The 17968-nt window shown below is 36.9% G+C and overlaps 1 protein-coding gene across 1 annotated transcript; it reads right to left on the reverse strand.

Annotated features, from left to right (window-relative positions):
- Positions 1-3386: 3386 nt before the first annotated feature.
- Positions 3387-8018, reverse strand: LOC131602103 (protein DETOXIFICATION 46, chloroplastic-like). Its single transcript, XM_058874108.1, has 14 exons — positions 7507-8018; positions 7326-7420; positions 6547-6655; positions 6367-6422; positions 6023-6078; positions 5537-5675; positions 5131-5268; positions 4976-5044; positions 4758-4868; positions 4373-4501; positions 4129-4206; positions 3846-3917; positions 3700-3759; positions 3387-3610 (listed from the first exon to the last, which is right to left on the reverse strand). The coding sequence occupies exons 1-14, from the start codon at positions 7940-7942 to the stop codon at positions 3509-3511; spliced, it is 1650 nt and encodes a 549-aa protein (XP_058730091.1). The 5' UTR covers positions 7943-8018; the 3' UTR covers positions 3387-3508.
- Between the last annotated feature and the right edge of the window lie 9950 nt (positions 8019-17968).

A 17968-nucleotide genomic window follows, 5' to 3' on the forward strand; every position in this document is an offset into this window, starting at 1 on the left:
ATTCACATCGAATACATTCAATTAGCATATATTCCACAATTTCACGTCATACATATACTAAAAACACAAGTATTATGTATTGATTCAATTTCGATTCACAACCTATTCAAACATCCTTGAATAAATTAATAAAACTCATGAAAATCCATCTAAAAAAACATAAGCATACAGGATCCCAAATCAAAGAATAGAAATTCCAAAATTTCATAACAGGGTGTCATGGCGCGAACAAGACCTCCGCGGAGCGAACTCAAGTCAGAGAATATTGCATGGCGCGACCAAGACCTTCCACGGCGCGATGGCAAGTCAGAGGTTTTAGCGCGGCGCGGCCAAGACATCCGAAAACCATTTTTACTCAACCAAAACTCACCCAAACATCAATCTAACACATATATAAGGGTCCTAACCGTGTATCCATTCATGGGTTAACATCATAACATCATTAAACATGATTTGATTCACAAAATCTCACAAATGTACAAAACCCTAACATATGAAATTGAAAAATGATTAACTAGCATACTATCACACATTGCATACATATAAAATCAAGATAATGGGATTCTCCCATACCTCAAGTCAATCTCCTTCTATCTTCAAGATTCTACCAAAATCCTCTTCTCTTCTCTTCTCTTCTCTTCTCTTCTCTCTTCTATTCTTCTTACAAAAGTTATGTTATGAAATGACCTAACTCTTCTTATTACATTTGTTCTCTAGTTGGGCTTAACCCATAGCTCCACCTAGTGTCACATTTCTACCACTTAGGCCCAATCAATTATATCTCCCTAATAGCTCAATTAATTCAAATCGCATAAATACACATATAATTAATTATTTCAAATAATCATTATACCACATAATAATTAATTAAATAAATAATTAATAAAAATATCAAATCAACTAATTAATAAAATAGCTAATAAAATCGGGATGTTACATAAATCAGTTTTTATGAGCTTTTTGTATGGTGTAGGATCATACTAGTTTTGTGCCTTTGGTCATTAGAGTGTTGGCATGTTTATAGTCAAGGAGTCTTGTCTCTGTAAAGAGGTTCAATATGTATTTCCTTTGGAAAATGTGTTCAATATGTATTTCCTTTGGCAAATGTGTTTCTAGCTTGGATCTAACCACTTCTACTTCCAAGAAGTATTTAAGGTTGTTTATGTCCTTGATCTAAAAGGAGGTGTTGAGAAACCGCTTAATTGAGTTGCTCTCTTGTATGTCATTTCCTACGATAAGCACATCATTAACATACAACAAATTAAGATAGACTTACTTTTGTAAATGTGAAAATAAGACTGCAAGAAGATGTTTAGAGAGAGAAACTCTCCCCTCTCTCTAAACTTAGGGTTTCTCCCTTTTGGAGAGTGCTGCCTTCCCTTCTATAGGGGCCCTTCCTCCATTATCGGAGCTCTCTACTGCCAATATGGTGGTTGTTCCCTCTTTAATAGAGGTCCATCCCCCACTACAAGTCTCCCCCTTACATGCCCACTTCACTGAATCGGTCATCCATCTTGCTTTCCTCCGGTTCGTTAACCCCAACCTCCATCAAGAATTTCGTCTCCTCCGCCAACAACCACCAGAAGACTGTAACTCCAAAGTGGTTCGGATACAAGATTCGACCCCCACCAGAGCCTCCACCATCGAAAGACATGAAATCTTTGAGATCTTGTGTTAGTTTTCCTGTAATGACTTATTTTATTGTGTTTGTGTTGTTTAGGCTTCTGTTGTTCTTTGTTTGTGTTGTTTTGTGGTATGTTTTGTTTTTAGATTTAGGTTGTTATCAGTTTGTGTTTAAGGTGTTTGATAAAATGCCTCAAAGAAACTTGAATGAGGGAGATGTGTTCTTGAGCAAGAATCTAACTAGGGTGGCTGCAAATCAAAATTCTCTTTCCAGACAACAAATGATTCCCCTAAAATTTGTGAGTTTAATCTTTCTTGAGAACCAGTATAATCGGCTTGTGCGTGAGATAGTCAAAGAAATGATTCGTAACTGGATAGATTTAAAGATTTTGGTTCTAAAACTTACTTGTATCATGTGGAAGATTTTTGTTTGGTTGCTTGGATTGAGGAAGTGGATTGGTAATACTCTTTTGGTTTCTATTTTCTCAAAGCATGTTAAAGTCCTTAGTGGGAGGGGTTATTTTATTAGTGTTGTTGTTAATTTGTGGGTGGGAAATGCCCAAACACAACATATTTCTCTTTATTTGTACTCTCTCTTTTACATCTAATGCAAGAGTTTGTTTATTGTCCACAAAAAAAAAAACCTTACATCAAATTGCAATGAAGGCTGCATAACATAAAGTTCATAGGTTTTCACTTTCCTTTATCTTTGAATTGACAGTTTTGGCCTTTATTTTGTTGAGAATTGTTGGAATTGACACTAAGTATGGTAGATTCAGGAACAACATGTAGAGTAACGATCTTGCTTAAAGAAAGTAGGGGATCCATTAGCAAGATCAAAGTTCTAATATTGTGGTAATTATCATTTAAGTCTTTTAAAAAGAAAATGACATATTCAGTGTGTTTGTACCTCTAAACTGAAGAATTAAGGGAGCAGGTGCATCTACAATGCAAGATTACGTTGGCCTCAAAAATTCCAAATTCATCCCAAATAATCTTGAGACCAGTAAAGTATTTTGATAAAGAACAACCACATTTCTATATGGAGTGGAGATCTTTGAGTAAATCGAAAAACCTAAAGTGATTCCTTTTTGTAAATCGATCTTCCAAATCTGTCTAGAGTTCTGATGTTGAGTCAAAACAAGTATCGCTTTGTGCAATATGGGGTGGTAATGTTCTTTTAATCAAGGAGTGCAGTATGTTGTTGCACGATTACATAGCTCAAAATTATGATCTGAAGGTGCCACTACGGGACGAGAACCATTGATGAATATCGTTTTGTCCTTTGATGTAAGAGCTTGTTTCATGCATTTGCTTCAAAATTTTGATCTGAAGGTGCTGCTTGAGGAAGAGAGCCATTATGGTAGTTGTTGTCGTCGAGAGGTGGAGAGACGAGGATTGATCCTGGGTTCTCACTGGGATGGAGGTAATACAAATTTCTAAGGTTTTGGCTGAGATCTTGATTGGATCAATGATGAGAAGGATTATAAATGTTGTTGTTAAGCTAACAGTATTAACTAGATAACATCTAATATCTATGGCTACAAAGGATGTTTAACTATCATTGATAAATTTAATATTGATTCATGTTGAAAGCCGCCACAAGAAAAGAAAGGTTTGCCGATTACCTTTAACCCGTTCCACCTCTGTTGATCACCAAGGATATATGTTAGGGGTGGTGGGTTCAATTTCCCCACATCACATCCCCATTTCCCCGCTTGGTTTCCGATACATCTCAGCACCAGTAGGTTCCCTGCACTGAATTGTACCAACATTGAAATGAATGCCTATTTTGTAAAATATTTAACAAGATTTGCAAGCAACAGACAACATGCTTCTATTTGTATAATGTATCATGGACTAAAGTTAAAATGTAGCTGCAAAACTATGCAGTCTTCAACTTTTGCAGTTCATATTGGCTTGTTTCTTCTGAGTATAAAATGCCGTTGGGAGATAGAAGGCGCAGAAGGGCCACAAAAAACCGAGCCTAATGAACACGATATTTCCATGTCAGAATTCGTTCACAAAAAAAAAAAAATACTAGCACTTTCTATAAATTTGAGGCCCGAGTCTCACCCATTGAAATCCAACAAGGGAAAACCAACAGCCTTGCAAACCATATCTACTACATAAGATCTGGCATCGAGGTGAATTGGACGTTAGAGAACAACTAGTCAAGCAATATTTCTATATACACCAGCAGACAAAGAAAAAGTTGTTACCGATAATACTAAAGCATTTAAACAAAAGCATCCAGTCGTCGACAAACTTATAAATCGTAGATCCCGTCCAGCCTGAATAAGCAAATATACACAATTAGCTTACAACCTTAAAATAACACTTGTTATATAATGTATTCAGTTGCCTTTCTTTGAATGAGTAGTAACAAAAAACAAGCTAGGAACAAATAAGGAAATACAAGACAAAGTTAGAGATCCTAGAATAGTTAAGTGGAAACTCCTTAAATAATGAAAATCCAAATATTCTAATCTAACACGAGCGTACCAGCAATGTTCCCTCCAGGCCGATAGTAGCAGGTGTGACCACTAGCGCTAAAAAGTATGGAATCAGGATCCTGTGCATCTGCATAATCATACAAACAAGTTAACCACTAACATAAACCTTAATTTCAAACCTATCTTTAGTTCAAAAAAACCTCTGTATTTCCATAGGTAATCCTGCCCCTACAATGTAGACAGAGGAGATGATGGAAATTTCTGATCTAAAGTTTAAAAATTCAACAACTAACCTCCTGGATGACCATCTGATCAGGTGTAAACATGTAGGGGAATAACCAAGGAACAAATGTTCCAACTATCCCAAAAAGAAACCCAAGTATAGCTCCAATAGTTACAAGAGACCTTAGAAGCGACCTAGCCTGTCAATATAATATAAACTCAGGGAACTTTTGAATATACATAACAATGTATAGAGAGAATCTGAAATACTAATTAGTAAGAAAACATTGGCTAATTGTTTAAAAGTACCCTTCAAACCAAAATTTAAAGATGATCTGCCTATATAATGTGAAATTCAACTGAGCACAAGAGAGAGCTCCAAAACTGATACTGGATATATGAGGTTGGAGGAGAGATCTTTTGAAATCAGTGAATGAGTAACACACTAACACTAACCTTTTCCAAACTCCGATTTACTCCATACATCAACTCAGGCATAAATGACTGAGCAGTTTGGGAGAGAGGTTCGCCACATATTGTGCATATCCAGAAGATCTGAATCATGACCTAACATAAGAGTTGTGTTATCAATGATCATGAGTTTGGTGTTCAGAAAATATGCAGATAGACGGCAAAGGAATAGTTAAAAAATAAAAGACAAGAGTAAAACTAACTTGATGGGCAGCCGTTGTATGTGTACCCATTGATGTAGCAAAATATATAAGTAGAGAGTAGAAAGCCATCTAAACATCGAAATTTTCAGTCACATTTAAGGGTTCGACTACTAGAGATAAAGAGCAACAAATATAACAAAAATATTGTATTCAACCTTTAGCATCAATGAAATAAATACAGGAGCGGAAAGACTAATTATAGCCAGAAATTCCTTCCCCGAAGGAACAGAGAAGGAAAATACATTGTATCCTTTCTCGTTTAGAGTTTGGCACATCATATACGCTGCAACAACCTGAAAACAGGAAGGGGTGTAAAAGCAGTGCAAATTGATTATTTTAGTACATCGAAAATAGGAAAAAAAAGACATATATGGTACCATTAATTAATCATGATGCGTGGAAATATATTCTGAATTATAATTAAATTTGTATGAAGAGTACAAATACTAATCTGAGAATATGGAAGCTTTAACTCATTGGCCTGATTAATAAGCTTAATACAAAAAAGCTGATGCTAATTACTTATTTACAACATGATGAATATGAGTTTGTTCAACCTACTTGTGATGCCAATGTAGCCCATGCAGCCCCAGCAATTCCATAGCCTAAATATCTACACAGGATTATATCACCAATTCCATTTATAATACTGGAAGCAGCCAATGCCTTCAAGGGTCCCCAAGAATCTTTCATACCAAGACTGCGAGAAAGAATGTGGATACCCAATAGTTACAATGTTATTAAGCTTAAAATCATAAAAAGCAACAGTCTACTAAATACAACATTAAACTATTCTCAGGGTAAAAAAACACTTTGCTCAAACAGTTCAAAGAACCAAGTTAGAGTCCCACATTAGATGAGATATGACCTAAGTATATGTTTATAAGTGGAAACAAAGCTCACTTTACCGGTCGGTTAGTCCTAACTTATCCGTGCAAAATAAGTTTCTAAGGTAAGGATTGCCCCCACTTATAAACATATATTAAGGTCATATTTCATCCAATGTAAGAATCTTAACACTCAAGAAAAAAAATAGTATGTTTGCACCTTGCACTCTGAGCAACCAATCCAACAAGCAAACAAGGCCATGCCAATCCTCGAATCTAATACCAAAAGAAATTCAGTGTGACTAAATCCAGCAGAGGATGATATAGCTCCCCTTCATCAATTCAATATGTATTTAATAAAGAAACAAAAACAGAATCTCATTTGAAAGGTTGTATTCTTTAATAAAAGAAATGTTGCCATACAAACCTCTATTAACTATTGCAAGAAATGAAAATTGAAATTACTCATTTCTTGCCATAAATTGTTAAAATGATTTCTTGAATTTTAAAAACATTAATTACAATCTTAATTTAATTGAAGGATAGTAATCAGAAGAAAAAAACCTGGACATAAGTATTAGCTGCCGGTACTAAATGTACATTCTTCAGTCCAGTAAAAGCTACAAAAGGCATAAATAGAACAATTCATCAGTCATGGGGTAGGCTGTGTTACCACTTATGCATTAATGAAGTACTATTATTCCAAAAAGAGACACAACTAGACAGAGCTCTCATTTTCAATACCTACGAGTGTTGTTGCACCAAATAGCCTTGTGAACAAAAGCATCGCCAAGCCACATGCTAACCCAATAAAAAGCAAGACAGATATGTGATGCTGCACTTCCGCCCTGTCCTACACAAACATATTTACTCATGAAAGGCAGTGCAATAAATCGTAAAAAAGTTCTGTATGTTTATGGATGTGATTCAACAAAAATGTCAAAAAGCTTACAGGTCTTGTGTTTACACAGGTTCATTTTAAGAATACATCCACCTGATCATTCATATTACATTAGATATTATCCTCCACTTCTATCATTGTTGGGTGTATATAGTTCACATCTTTTATATGTGTCATTTGGTTAATTCTTAGTCAATAGAAGACTAACCACTCACTTGAACTCTAACAATCTTTTCATCAACTATGAATCTCTCACATCACTATACATTCACTGCCATTACCAACTAACAGAGCACGCTGTCCGACTTCATAGCCATAAAGACTTTTTTGATACAAGGATCTACTCCCCCTCTCTCATGAAGCTAACTTGAATCTAAATTCTAGAACCACTTGTTTGAAAACTCATGAAGTATAGGGAGCAACAAGTTAATAATCAGGATCAATAAAAGACCAAAATAGAACATTCCCACTCAAAACCTTAACATTTATCATTCCAGTCATCTCTCTTCTATATCATTCATTTAGCTCATTCACAACCAATGCGAAACTAACCGCTCACACAACTATGTTTACATATACATATTCATCAATATATTCTATCACATTTCAAGAGGGAACTAACCTTTTTAGCAAGGGCAGTAGCAACCATATTTGAAGTAGCAATCGACAAAAACATGAACGAGTAGCCCAAATAATCGCAAAAAACAGTAGCAGGACCTGCTCGCAGACAACGAAATCCATATGCATCATACATTATTGCTTAATTTTAGTAATTAAACAGTGAATGCGATGAAAAAAAATACCTAAAGCAGCTAGTTCAATTGAACTTCCTTGACCAACAACTGCTGTATCAATGAGACTCATCAACGGTCCACACAACCAAAGTCCAATAGCCGGTCCAGTAAACAAAACAATTTCCTTCATCTGAATCCATATACTCTGCTCAACCAGTTCATTCACTTCTTCTTCATCTCCCTCCACATCAAAACCCTCGCTTATTTGTTCCGTGTCTTCAGATTCATCTATGACTTCGTGATTTTGAACTACGCGAGGTGTTAGGAGCCCTAAGTGACGGTGCTTTGACGATACAATGCATTGGTTAGGTGAATGGAGAGTTGTGTTGTTGAGAAGGGAAGGTTCGAGGAAATGAAGAGGTAAGCGGCGGTTGGAGTGTGAAATGAGGTTGCGGTTTTGAAGGAGAGGAGTGTGAATGAAATGGAGCGAGAGTTTGTGCGCCATTGTTGATGTCTAAAAGGGGAAAGAAGTAAACGAGAAATTGGGACGATGAAGAAAGAGAAAGAAAACGAGTGGTTGTAACTAGGGGTGGAAATAGGCCAGGCCGATAACAGGGGCCTACAGGCTAGCCTATATAGGCTCAGGCCAGGCCACACATTATTTTTAAATAGAAAAGGCCTAGGCTTTTTTATAAGCCTATTTAGTTAAAAAGGCTAGGCCTCAGGCCCTAAAAGAAGCCTTATAAGCCTATCAGGCTGGCCTATTTAAATAAATATGAATATATATTATTATCATTATGATATGTTTTATACTTTGAATTAAAATACATAAAAGTAAAATTTGGTTATCTTGAAGAACTTATGAAAATAAGATGAAAACATCTGATGAACATTGTTTTCATAAGTTCTCCTAAAAAATAGTCTCCTAAAACTTATGCTAAGAGGTAAGTTAAAATAAGTCAATGCAAATAAACTTTTAGTCTCTTGGTCTTTTAGTTAGTTAGTCTATTTAAACATTATTTTAATTGCTTGGATACATATGTCTAAAACAAATAGGCTTTTATATAGGCTAACAGGCTAACCAGGCCTTCGAAAAGGCCAGACTCAGGCCTAAAAAATAAGCATACGACAGGCCACAGGCCAGACTTAGGCTTCATTTATTTTTGACAGGCCAGGCTTAGGCTTGGCAAAGCCTAGCTCGGCCCAGCCTATTTCCACCCCTAGTTGTAACGTTGAAAGCCGCGGGAATGATAACTAGATCCTATAGGTTTTTATTAATGCAAAAAGAAAAAGTTTTTCACTAAATAACTAGATGCGAGAATGATAAGTAAATTTAGGATTTAGGATTAGGATTCAGATTGAATATTCTTGACATTGACAATTTAGAGACTTTCTCTTTGTAACTTGTCCCCTTCTCTAAGATTTTTGGCAAAAAATTAAAAATGTTCAAATATTTTCTTAATTTTAACTAAAGGTTAATTCGAACATGTATCTGCAAAGGGGTTTTAGAGTATGTTCGCAGATACATCTCTGAATTAATTTTTTTATTTAAATTAAAAAAATCGTTCGGAGATGCATATCTGAACTAGACAAATCTATTTAAACTCACGTCAGACTCTCCCTCTTCTCCTCTTCATTTTTAGAAACATTTTATTTCGAACTCACTCTTTTCCAACATTGTTTTAGTCATATTTATTCCTTTCTCCGACATTGTTTCAATCAACTTTGTTTCTTCTCCAGCATTTTTCGCTCTGCAGATGATGTTGGGTTCTTTAAATAATATACTATTGGTTTTCTCCAGTCTGTGTCTGTTAAGTTGTCGATGGTCAATATTTCGAAATTTTCTTCATCTACTTAACCCAACTTTGTTATTTCCAAGTCTGAAAGAGATAACCTGGTTGCCTTCACTTTGCCTCGAACTTCAATTAACTCGTCTAATTTCTTTTTTGACCATTTGTATCCTGAAGCAACTTGGGTCAAATCATTGGCCTATTGATTCTTTAATCGAGGAATGTGTCTGATATGTACATATTCGAAATTTCGTAACAATCTATTTACTATTACGAAGTACATGATCAAATTTTCTTTGACACATTTGTATTCTCTAGTTATTTGTTTAACAACCAATTCAGAGTCACCCATTATTTTGACTCTAGTTGCCCCCAATTCCAACAAGACTTCAAGGTCAGCTATTAAAGCTTCAGATTCAGCCTCATTATTCGAGCAAGGATCTTCAATCATGTACTTGAATTTTGTTGGAATTTTGTTAGGAGAAATAATCAAAACTCCTATCCCAGTTCCTTCTTTATGACTAGAACCATCAAAATATAATTTCCAAGTTTCGAGTTCTACGAAGCTTTGGGGCATTTTGACCATTGCATGGTTGACTATGAAATATGTAACTACTCACCCTTTAATTTCTCTTAAGGGCATGTAAATCAAAGAGTATTCTATTAATGCTAGTGTCCATTTTTCAATTCGACTATGTAAAATAGGCTTCAAAAGCATATGTTTTATTATATAAAAATGAGAAGAACCTCCTCAAGAAGTTGATCTTTCTCAACAGCGACTGCAACTCTTTATTCGTTGATGGCGCTTTCGCTTCCATTATGGCCTTGATCTTATTCAGGTTAATTTATATTCCCTTTTTATGGACCACAAAGCCTAGAAAATCCCCTGCCTGCACACAAAAAGCACATTTAAAAGGATTCATCTTCAGACCATGTTTTCACATCCTTTCGAATGACTGTCGAAGATTTCGACAATCTATATGACTTTTTCCTGATACAGACTTAACAACAATATCGTCAATATAAACATGCATGAAAGTTTCAATAAAGTCATGGAAAATTGAACTCATTTCTCTTTGATAAGTTTCCCCAAGATTTTTCAAGCCAAAAGGCATAACTACCTATTTGTAGGTGCCTAAGGCTCCTGGGCATTGAAATGCAGTTTTAGAGACATCTTCTTCAATAATAAAGATTTGATTGTATCTAGAACTACCATCTAGCATACTAAGATACTCATAGTCGGTGGCTAATTTAACAAGCATTTTTGTCTTCGGCATTGGATATTCATCCTTTAGGGTTGTTGCATTTAGATCTCTAAAATCAATGTAAACCCTCAAAGTTCCTTTTTTCTTAATAACTGAAACTATATTGGCAATCCATTCGACATACCTGATTGTGCGGATGAACTTGCATCTGAGAAGCCTTTCGACCTCTTCTTTTATTTTTGATGGAACTTCTGGTGCAAAGCGTATTGGGGTATGCTTTATTGGCTTCTTCTCAGGCTTGATAGGAAAATTGAGTTCCACTAAATCTTTGCTCAAACCAGGCATTTCTTCATAGTCCCACACGAATCAGTCTTTGTACTCCTTCAACAGTTGGATTACTTAGACCCTAAGTTCTGGGTCGAGAATGGCACTAATATAAGTCGACCTTTTACTCGCTTCATCTCCTAAGTTGATTTCCTCAAGAGGATCCCGCGCCAGCATTTTTATGTTTTGTGCCGCGGGATCCTTTTCGAAACCTAAAGGCTCGTCATTATAGATGGCATCTAGCCTCTGGACGATCGTTTCAACGTGCTCCTTATCAGGCGGCTCCAGTTCGAAGTCCATTCCAGGCCAAAGTCGCATTTAATTTATTTTCGGCCATATAAACTGAAATCCGTTGTAGATTATTTGACTCAAACATCATTATCTTCCTTATCCCCCTAACCAGATGGTTGGAGTTCTGATACTCCCTATACTTCATCCTCTTCTTCCATTACTTCTCTATCCCATTGAAAGTAATGGGAAGAATGCAAGTTCAAGAAGTAAAATGCCTTGTCGGAAGGCAAATACTGAAATTCGGAAGGGTTGCAAGGAGCTACGTTTGCTAGACTTATGTCGAAGTAGCGTCTATCGACATGATTGAATTTCGCCATATAGTAGCTTTGGTCGGCTTCGACATTTTCCACAATGTCGTCCTCCCGCCATATCGAAGCCCTCTGGTTGAGCAAAGAGTGGACTGCACCAATATCATGAATCCATTCACGGCCTAGAAGTAGGTTGTAATTAGCCCTTGAAGCAATTACTATAAACATTGTTGGCCTAGTAATGAAGACAACAATTAAGTCTACTTGAATTACTCCCAGGCTATGACCAATATTATCCTCATAGTTTGATAAGACCATGTTGTGAGGTTTCAGGTCTGTATCGAACATCTCAATTCTCCTCAACATCTGCGGCATTAAATTTATTGTTGCTCCTCCGTCCACCAGAATTTTGTTCACTCAAGTGTTCTATACCTTTCCCCTTATAAACAAGGATTTCAGGTGGTTCTTCATGCCTTTATCTAGCCTTTCGAAGAAGGCATTATGCTCTTCGACATAGTCGTTATTCATGATGTAGTGGAAAACTAGCACGTGTTTAGCCATCTCTACCTCATCTGCTTCCTCTGTTTCTTCGACCTCAGTTATTTGGCCGTACTCCATGGGTAGAACAGATGTTACATTGCATTTTATGCCCAAAGATGACTCTAACCCTGAATCAAAATTATCCGTAAGCATCTCATATTCAGGAAGATGCTTTGGCATATTCTCTTTTGGTTTATCACCTTTTGGAGGGAATAGCCTCCTCCCCCAGGCTTTTTTGCCTCTTCAAACTGAGCCTGGTTAGTGCTTGATTCGACCATCACTTTTTCATCCGCTTCTTTCTCCATCTTTTTCATTCTTTGGTATCTTCTCCATTGGGTACGAGACATAGGATTCTTTCCTTTATTATTACTCGAACCATAAACTTGTTGTTTGGTCACATGAAACTCTTTCGGTACTCCAAGGAAGATCCCCTGCCTACTTCGAAGTTCTTCCACTTCCTTTGGTTTTGATCCCTCCTCTCAGCGGGCCTTACCCACTTGTTTATGGGTGCATCTACTGTAGGTTTGAAACAAGCCTGTTTGTTTGATTAGAGGCATTGTCCTCCTTGTGGCTGCTTCATAGGGATTCCCCTTTTGCCGAAGAGGTAGGGGGCCATTGTGTTTCTCCAATTGCGTCTTTGGCTAGCAATTTGGACCCTCTCGATATTCTTCGCAGCTTTTTTGTCGTAGATACTACTGCACCTTGGGCACAACATGACTTCAGACTTTTTCTTCTAGCACCTATATAGGAAATCTACCAGATTTTCATCCTCTTGGGGATAAGCAATGTTCAGTTGGTCTTCCTTGAGTTGGTTCACCTCTTCGACTTCCTCGCTTAGAGATACCATGTTTACTTCCATCCTGGGACCTTCAGTGATCCTGATTTCTTGGAGTCGAACCCTGAGGCCTTCAGTGGCCTCCACCATGTTAACTTCAGCTGGCTCAGCATAATGAGCATAAAAAATCTACAGAGGGTTACAGTCGATCCTCATTTAGGACTTTGCCTTTTCGCCAAACCTCAATCTTTCGTCTTTGATAGCGTTCTGAACTAGATCCTTGAAAATAAAACATTGTGAGGTTTTGTTGCATAAAACATTATGATATTTACAAAACCCTATTTTCTCTCGTTATTCTAATGGGGGTATTTTAGCACCAGGTGGCACTATCATTTGGCCATCTTTGACTAGTAAGTCAAAGATCTCATTACACTTTGTTATGTCGAAGGTGTATGTTCTCTTACGGAACCTATCATTTTTCTATGATTCGACGAGATTTTTTCCGTTCGAAGGCGCGAGCATCTTGCAAAAAAAGGGAGGCCCTTATTTCAATTCGGTCAAATCAATTTCTTCATCGTCGAAACCTATAGGGTCTCTATGTATATCTTGTTTGTCCTCGTCCATTTCTACATAGGCTACCCTTTCCTTTCTATTATTTGTATTGCCCTAGCCTTTTCAGCTTTCAATCGTTAGACTTGTCGAAATATATCGGCTAGTTGGACCATGTCTTTTAGGTACTAGGTGTCTAATTTTTTCCTAATAGAATAGTCTAAACCACTCGCTTCCATTTCGAATAACTCATGTTCAGGCACTTGTGTAAAACACATTGCCTTAATCTATTGAGATAGTCGTCTATTGGCTCACTAAACTTGCATTTAATGCTAGACAATTCCTTAAGACTAATTCTCGATTGCCCCATGTAGAATTGTTCATGGAACAATCTTTCCAAGCGAGTCCAGTCATGGAATTTGCTGGGAGTGTGGTAAACCGAGTGACAGTGTTCTTAGTCAGGCTACTTGGAAAGTATTTTATTCTCAAGTCTTCATTATTCGCAATGTCCCCAGCCTCAGTTACATACTTGGCTATGTGTTCGATAGTTGATTCACTGGTGTCACTAGAGAATTTAGTGAATTTTAGGACTTTGCATCCACTTGGAAATTCAGCCTGCAAAACATATTCAGATAAAGGAGATGTATAGTTTGGCCTGTGGAGGCCTATATTTACCCCCATTTTGCGCCATAATCCTTTCGAACATGGGTGTCAAATTATTCTCTACTACGACACCATCGTTCCTAATACGATGAATAAATTCATCAGCATTTTGGTTACGATTGACCATAACTACCCTTGGGGCTTCCCTCTCCATATGTATTTTTTGTTTGACCCTATGAGGTTCGTCGTATTGGCCCTGATCTACTTCAATCGTATTGGGTACGAAATAATGGGCTTAGTTAATGGTTGGATCTTTCTCCGGGATATGTCCTTGGTTTTCTACCATCCATTCTCGACAGGATTGTCGAATTGGCGCTCGAGGAGCGCCAAAAAATCCGCAATTCGCGTCATTTGCGCTGCAAATTGCCTATTAGTCTAGGGGTATTTTGTATCTACGGATTAAAAATTGTACCCATGTGCTGGGTAAGCGTGTTAACGATATCATGGTTACTCTCATACATTTGTTGTCTTAATATTGCCGTATAATTGTTTGTAAAGATGGGTAATTGGGCAGAAAATTCTGCCCCTGGGTCGTGGACATTTCGACCCAAATTATTCACAGTCGATCCAGACCCTTGTAATGGCGAAAACATTGTTGCCACCTGTTCAGTAAACGTTGATACGTTGTTATGTGTAACACCTGTATAATTTTAATTCTAATTTAATTGGAATATTGAATTAATAATTAGAATTATTAAGGATTTTGTGGGAATAATAGAAAAATAATGGTTTATGGCATCTGGGCCATGTGAGAGATAGTAAGAGAGGGGGTGTAGTGTAGTAAGGCTCTTTACTAAATTTTTATTATTATTTTCATAAAATAATTGGGATTGGGAAAAGAAGGAATAGAACGTGAAAAAGTGAAGGTTGGAACACGAAGAACGTGAAAGAGGAACAAAGAGGAAGAGACCAAAGATCAAGAATTTAGCTAAGGTAAGGGGGGACTCTCCTTTTAATCTCTATTATCGTGTTATGAATAATAGTGTGGATTAGGAGTATTGTTTGGATTCAATAGATTCTATATTCTGGATTTTTACACTTTGTGTTCATCATTTGGATTGGAATTTGGACATGTTAATCCCTAATAACTGAATAGATTTAGGTTATGATGGGTAAAATCGATTGTATAATCTTAAACTGTTGATGTTGGGTGAATTCTGTGCTGTTAGAATGTGAAAATTCTGGTTTTGAGACCCAAATCGCAGGTTGTACAGGTGAAATCGCGAGGAAGACGAATGGGTAAGTCACAGATTCTGAGAACTGCTGCCCATCTGCGTATGATACGCGTATGGTACGTGTATGGGGGGTTGATACGCGTATGGTACGCTCCCCAGATGTGCATCAGAGTGCACTTCCTACTCGTACGCGTATGGTACGCGTATGGCACTTGGCTGGTACGCGTATGCCTGACTGGTACGCGTATGCATGTGTTTTGTGTGGAAAAATGGATCTGCTCATACGCGTATGGTACGCGTATGGTGTGTGTTTTTGTGAAATTTTGGCCCTGTTGGTACGCGTATGGTACGCGTATGGCCAGCGTGACCTGCAGATTTTGCTGTTTTATGATTTTGAATGTTTGACGACGTATAACTTTTGAACTGACGAATCTGTATGAATTATTGTTATATGATTTTATTGAATGATGCAATTATATATATATATATATATATATATATATATATATATATATATATATATGAACATACTTGTTAATGATGATGATGAATGATGATGAATGAGTATAGTGTGATGATGATAATAGTATGTTGTATATATGTTTGCATGCATTCATAACCATTTGATGAGGGTTGTATCCTAATGATGAGAGGATTCAATGAAGGGCAAGATTCATATTGTGTGGAATTTATGCTGGCAGGGCCGTATCTGGATGATGATAGATCGGTCGGTGGGTTTTCCCATTGATGATGTTGGTACCACATGCATAGTGTCAGTCCCATACATATGCATAATTTTATAACATGATTTATATATGTTATGTGATGACTTGATGTTTGTGGATGTGTGACGATGATGTGTCTGAATATGAAACAATTGGGTGAATGATATAACTATGACATATTGTTATTTATGATGCAATAACATTGGTTAACTGTGATGAGACTCACCCTTACTTGTTGTCATTTTCAGGTTGAGGATAGCGGCGCAACTTGGTGAGGATTAGCTCATAATTCGGTTTAGTTTGTGTCGGTGTCATGCTCTGATAGATGTAACACTGGGAACGCGATATTTTGAGTTTTCGATTATAACTCTATTTGTTTATTTTGTTTTGAAGTCTAATACATTGATGATGTAATGTTGACTTGATGATTCAACTCCGCTGTGTAAACATGATTTTTATTGAACGAGTTATAATTCAGATGTTTTCAGTGAATGCATGACATATGCCGAACATGTGTTTTCTTTTATTTATGAATTGTGGCACCTCTTTACATGTTACTCTGATTAATATTTGTTTAATTGTCGCGGGGTATTAGAGGGGTGTTACATTGTGCACATTTGCCATCATCGAAGTTGGCATGCCATATGGTTGTTCGCGGCCAGTTAATGGCATTGTGAATCCAGACACATAAGGTGGCCTATTGTTATTATTTTCCCCTGGTCTTGGGGTCACCAGTTGACCCTGTGTTCGAATTGGGGATAAAATCGGCCCACTTTGCGCATTCGACTGGATTGTCGTCGTACTTGTTGTGGATGGTATTGCTTCGGACATATTCGTTGTGGCCGTATTTTCCTCTATCGAAAGGGGAGGTTGTTCTACATTGTTAGTTGGTGGATTGACCATCCTCATAACGTATTTCCTTCTGGGTATGAGTTCGTTACTTCTGGCTACCCTACCACTCCTGAATCTCATGTAACGCAATCTGAAGGGAAGTTAACTTGTAAAACTAAAAAATTGACAAAATTTAAAAACAAAATTGAACCGGACACAACAGGTTCCATTGGGCGTGCAGATTTATTTACCTTTGATTTTGGTAAACAAGCGCTAGTTCTCTGAATTTAAACACTTCGGTTACTCGTAGGATCGATTAGATTGATCCTAAAGACATTTGCGTTCAAGTTCTATTAATTAAGGCTTTCTAGGCCTAAATGTGCGTCTAATCTTAAAGAAAAGAAAATATATGGCTGTAAAAGTCTGTGTTTAAAAGTAAAGGACAAGGGGAATTAAAGGACAAGATAAGTAAATGTTAGAAAAAGTAAACTTGGAGAAGAAGATAAAGGTTTTCGACATAAGGGTAAAGGAAAAACTGTAAAAAGGATTATGAATGTAAATAACGGTTTATAACTGAAATAAGTGGTGTTTCAAATTTCTCAAAGAAATTCTTTTCTCAATACACTAATTACTTTGAGTTAATTTTGAGGATTTGTACAATGTTGAACATACGAAGAATTTATTTACTAAAATATCTACTTATACTATTTCGAGCACAACGGTCTTCTACTATGAAGGTGACACGTTTTTTGTCTGCATACGCTTCGCTTCTTGCAAACTTCCACGCGTCCTTTCTAGGGATAGATAAGGCCAAATTTCCCGCCAATGACTTATTTCAAATTCATTCCATTGAATTCCAAGTTCAAGTGCCTTGAAATATTTCTAAGTGCCAGATAATATACTCAGTCAATCGATATGACTAATTTTCCGTCGAAGTTAACCTGTTTCCATAAAACTTACTCCTTTATCTCCCAAATATTCTCCTTCGGTGAGCGTCGAATATGCAGCTAACACTTGTACAGTACAATAATCAATGAGAAAATCACAGTTTATATGTTCATATTTTCAATATTGTCATATGACCTTTGAACAACGAGCTACGAGCTATTATCCCCACCTGAACAGACCAGCGCCATAGTTTTATCATGTATTTGATCCTGAAAATGCAGTTTCCAGCCTCAGTACTGATTAACACCTTCTCATATTTGTGGGGACTTTCATCAAACATCTATGTTGCAATCATTATAATTTGAAAATCCAGAGGAATTTTCATTTCACTATGGCTTTTTACATCCACCAAAGTATCAGTAACGGAGCAACTAGAAGTTGTTACCATAGAAGCAATGTATGAATGAGCATCAATCTCAGGAAGCTACGGTGGCCAATAAGTAAATCGCGCACAAGTATCCCTCTCT

This window comes from Vicia villosa, linkage group LG5 (genome assembly GCF_029867415.1).
Source record: "Vicia villosa cultivar HV-30 ecotype Madison, WI linkage group LG5, Vvil1.0, whole genome shotgun sequence".
Lineage (NCBI taxonomy): Eukaryota > Viridiplantae > Streptophyta > Magnoliopsida > Fabales > Fabaceae > Vicia > Vicia villosa.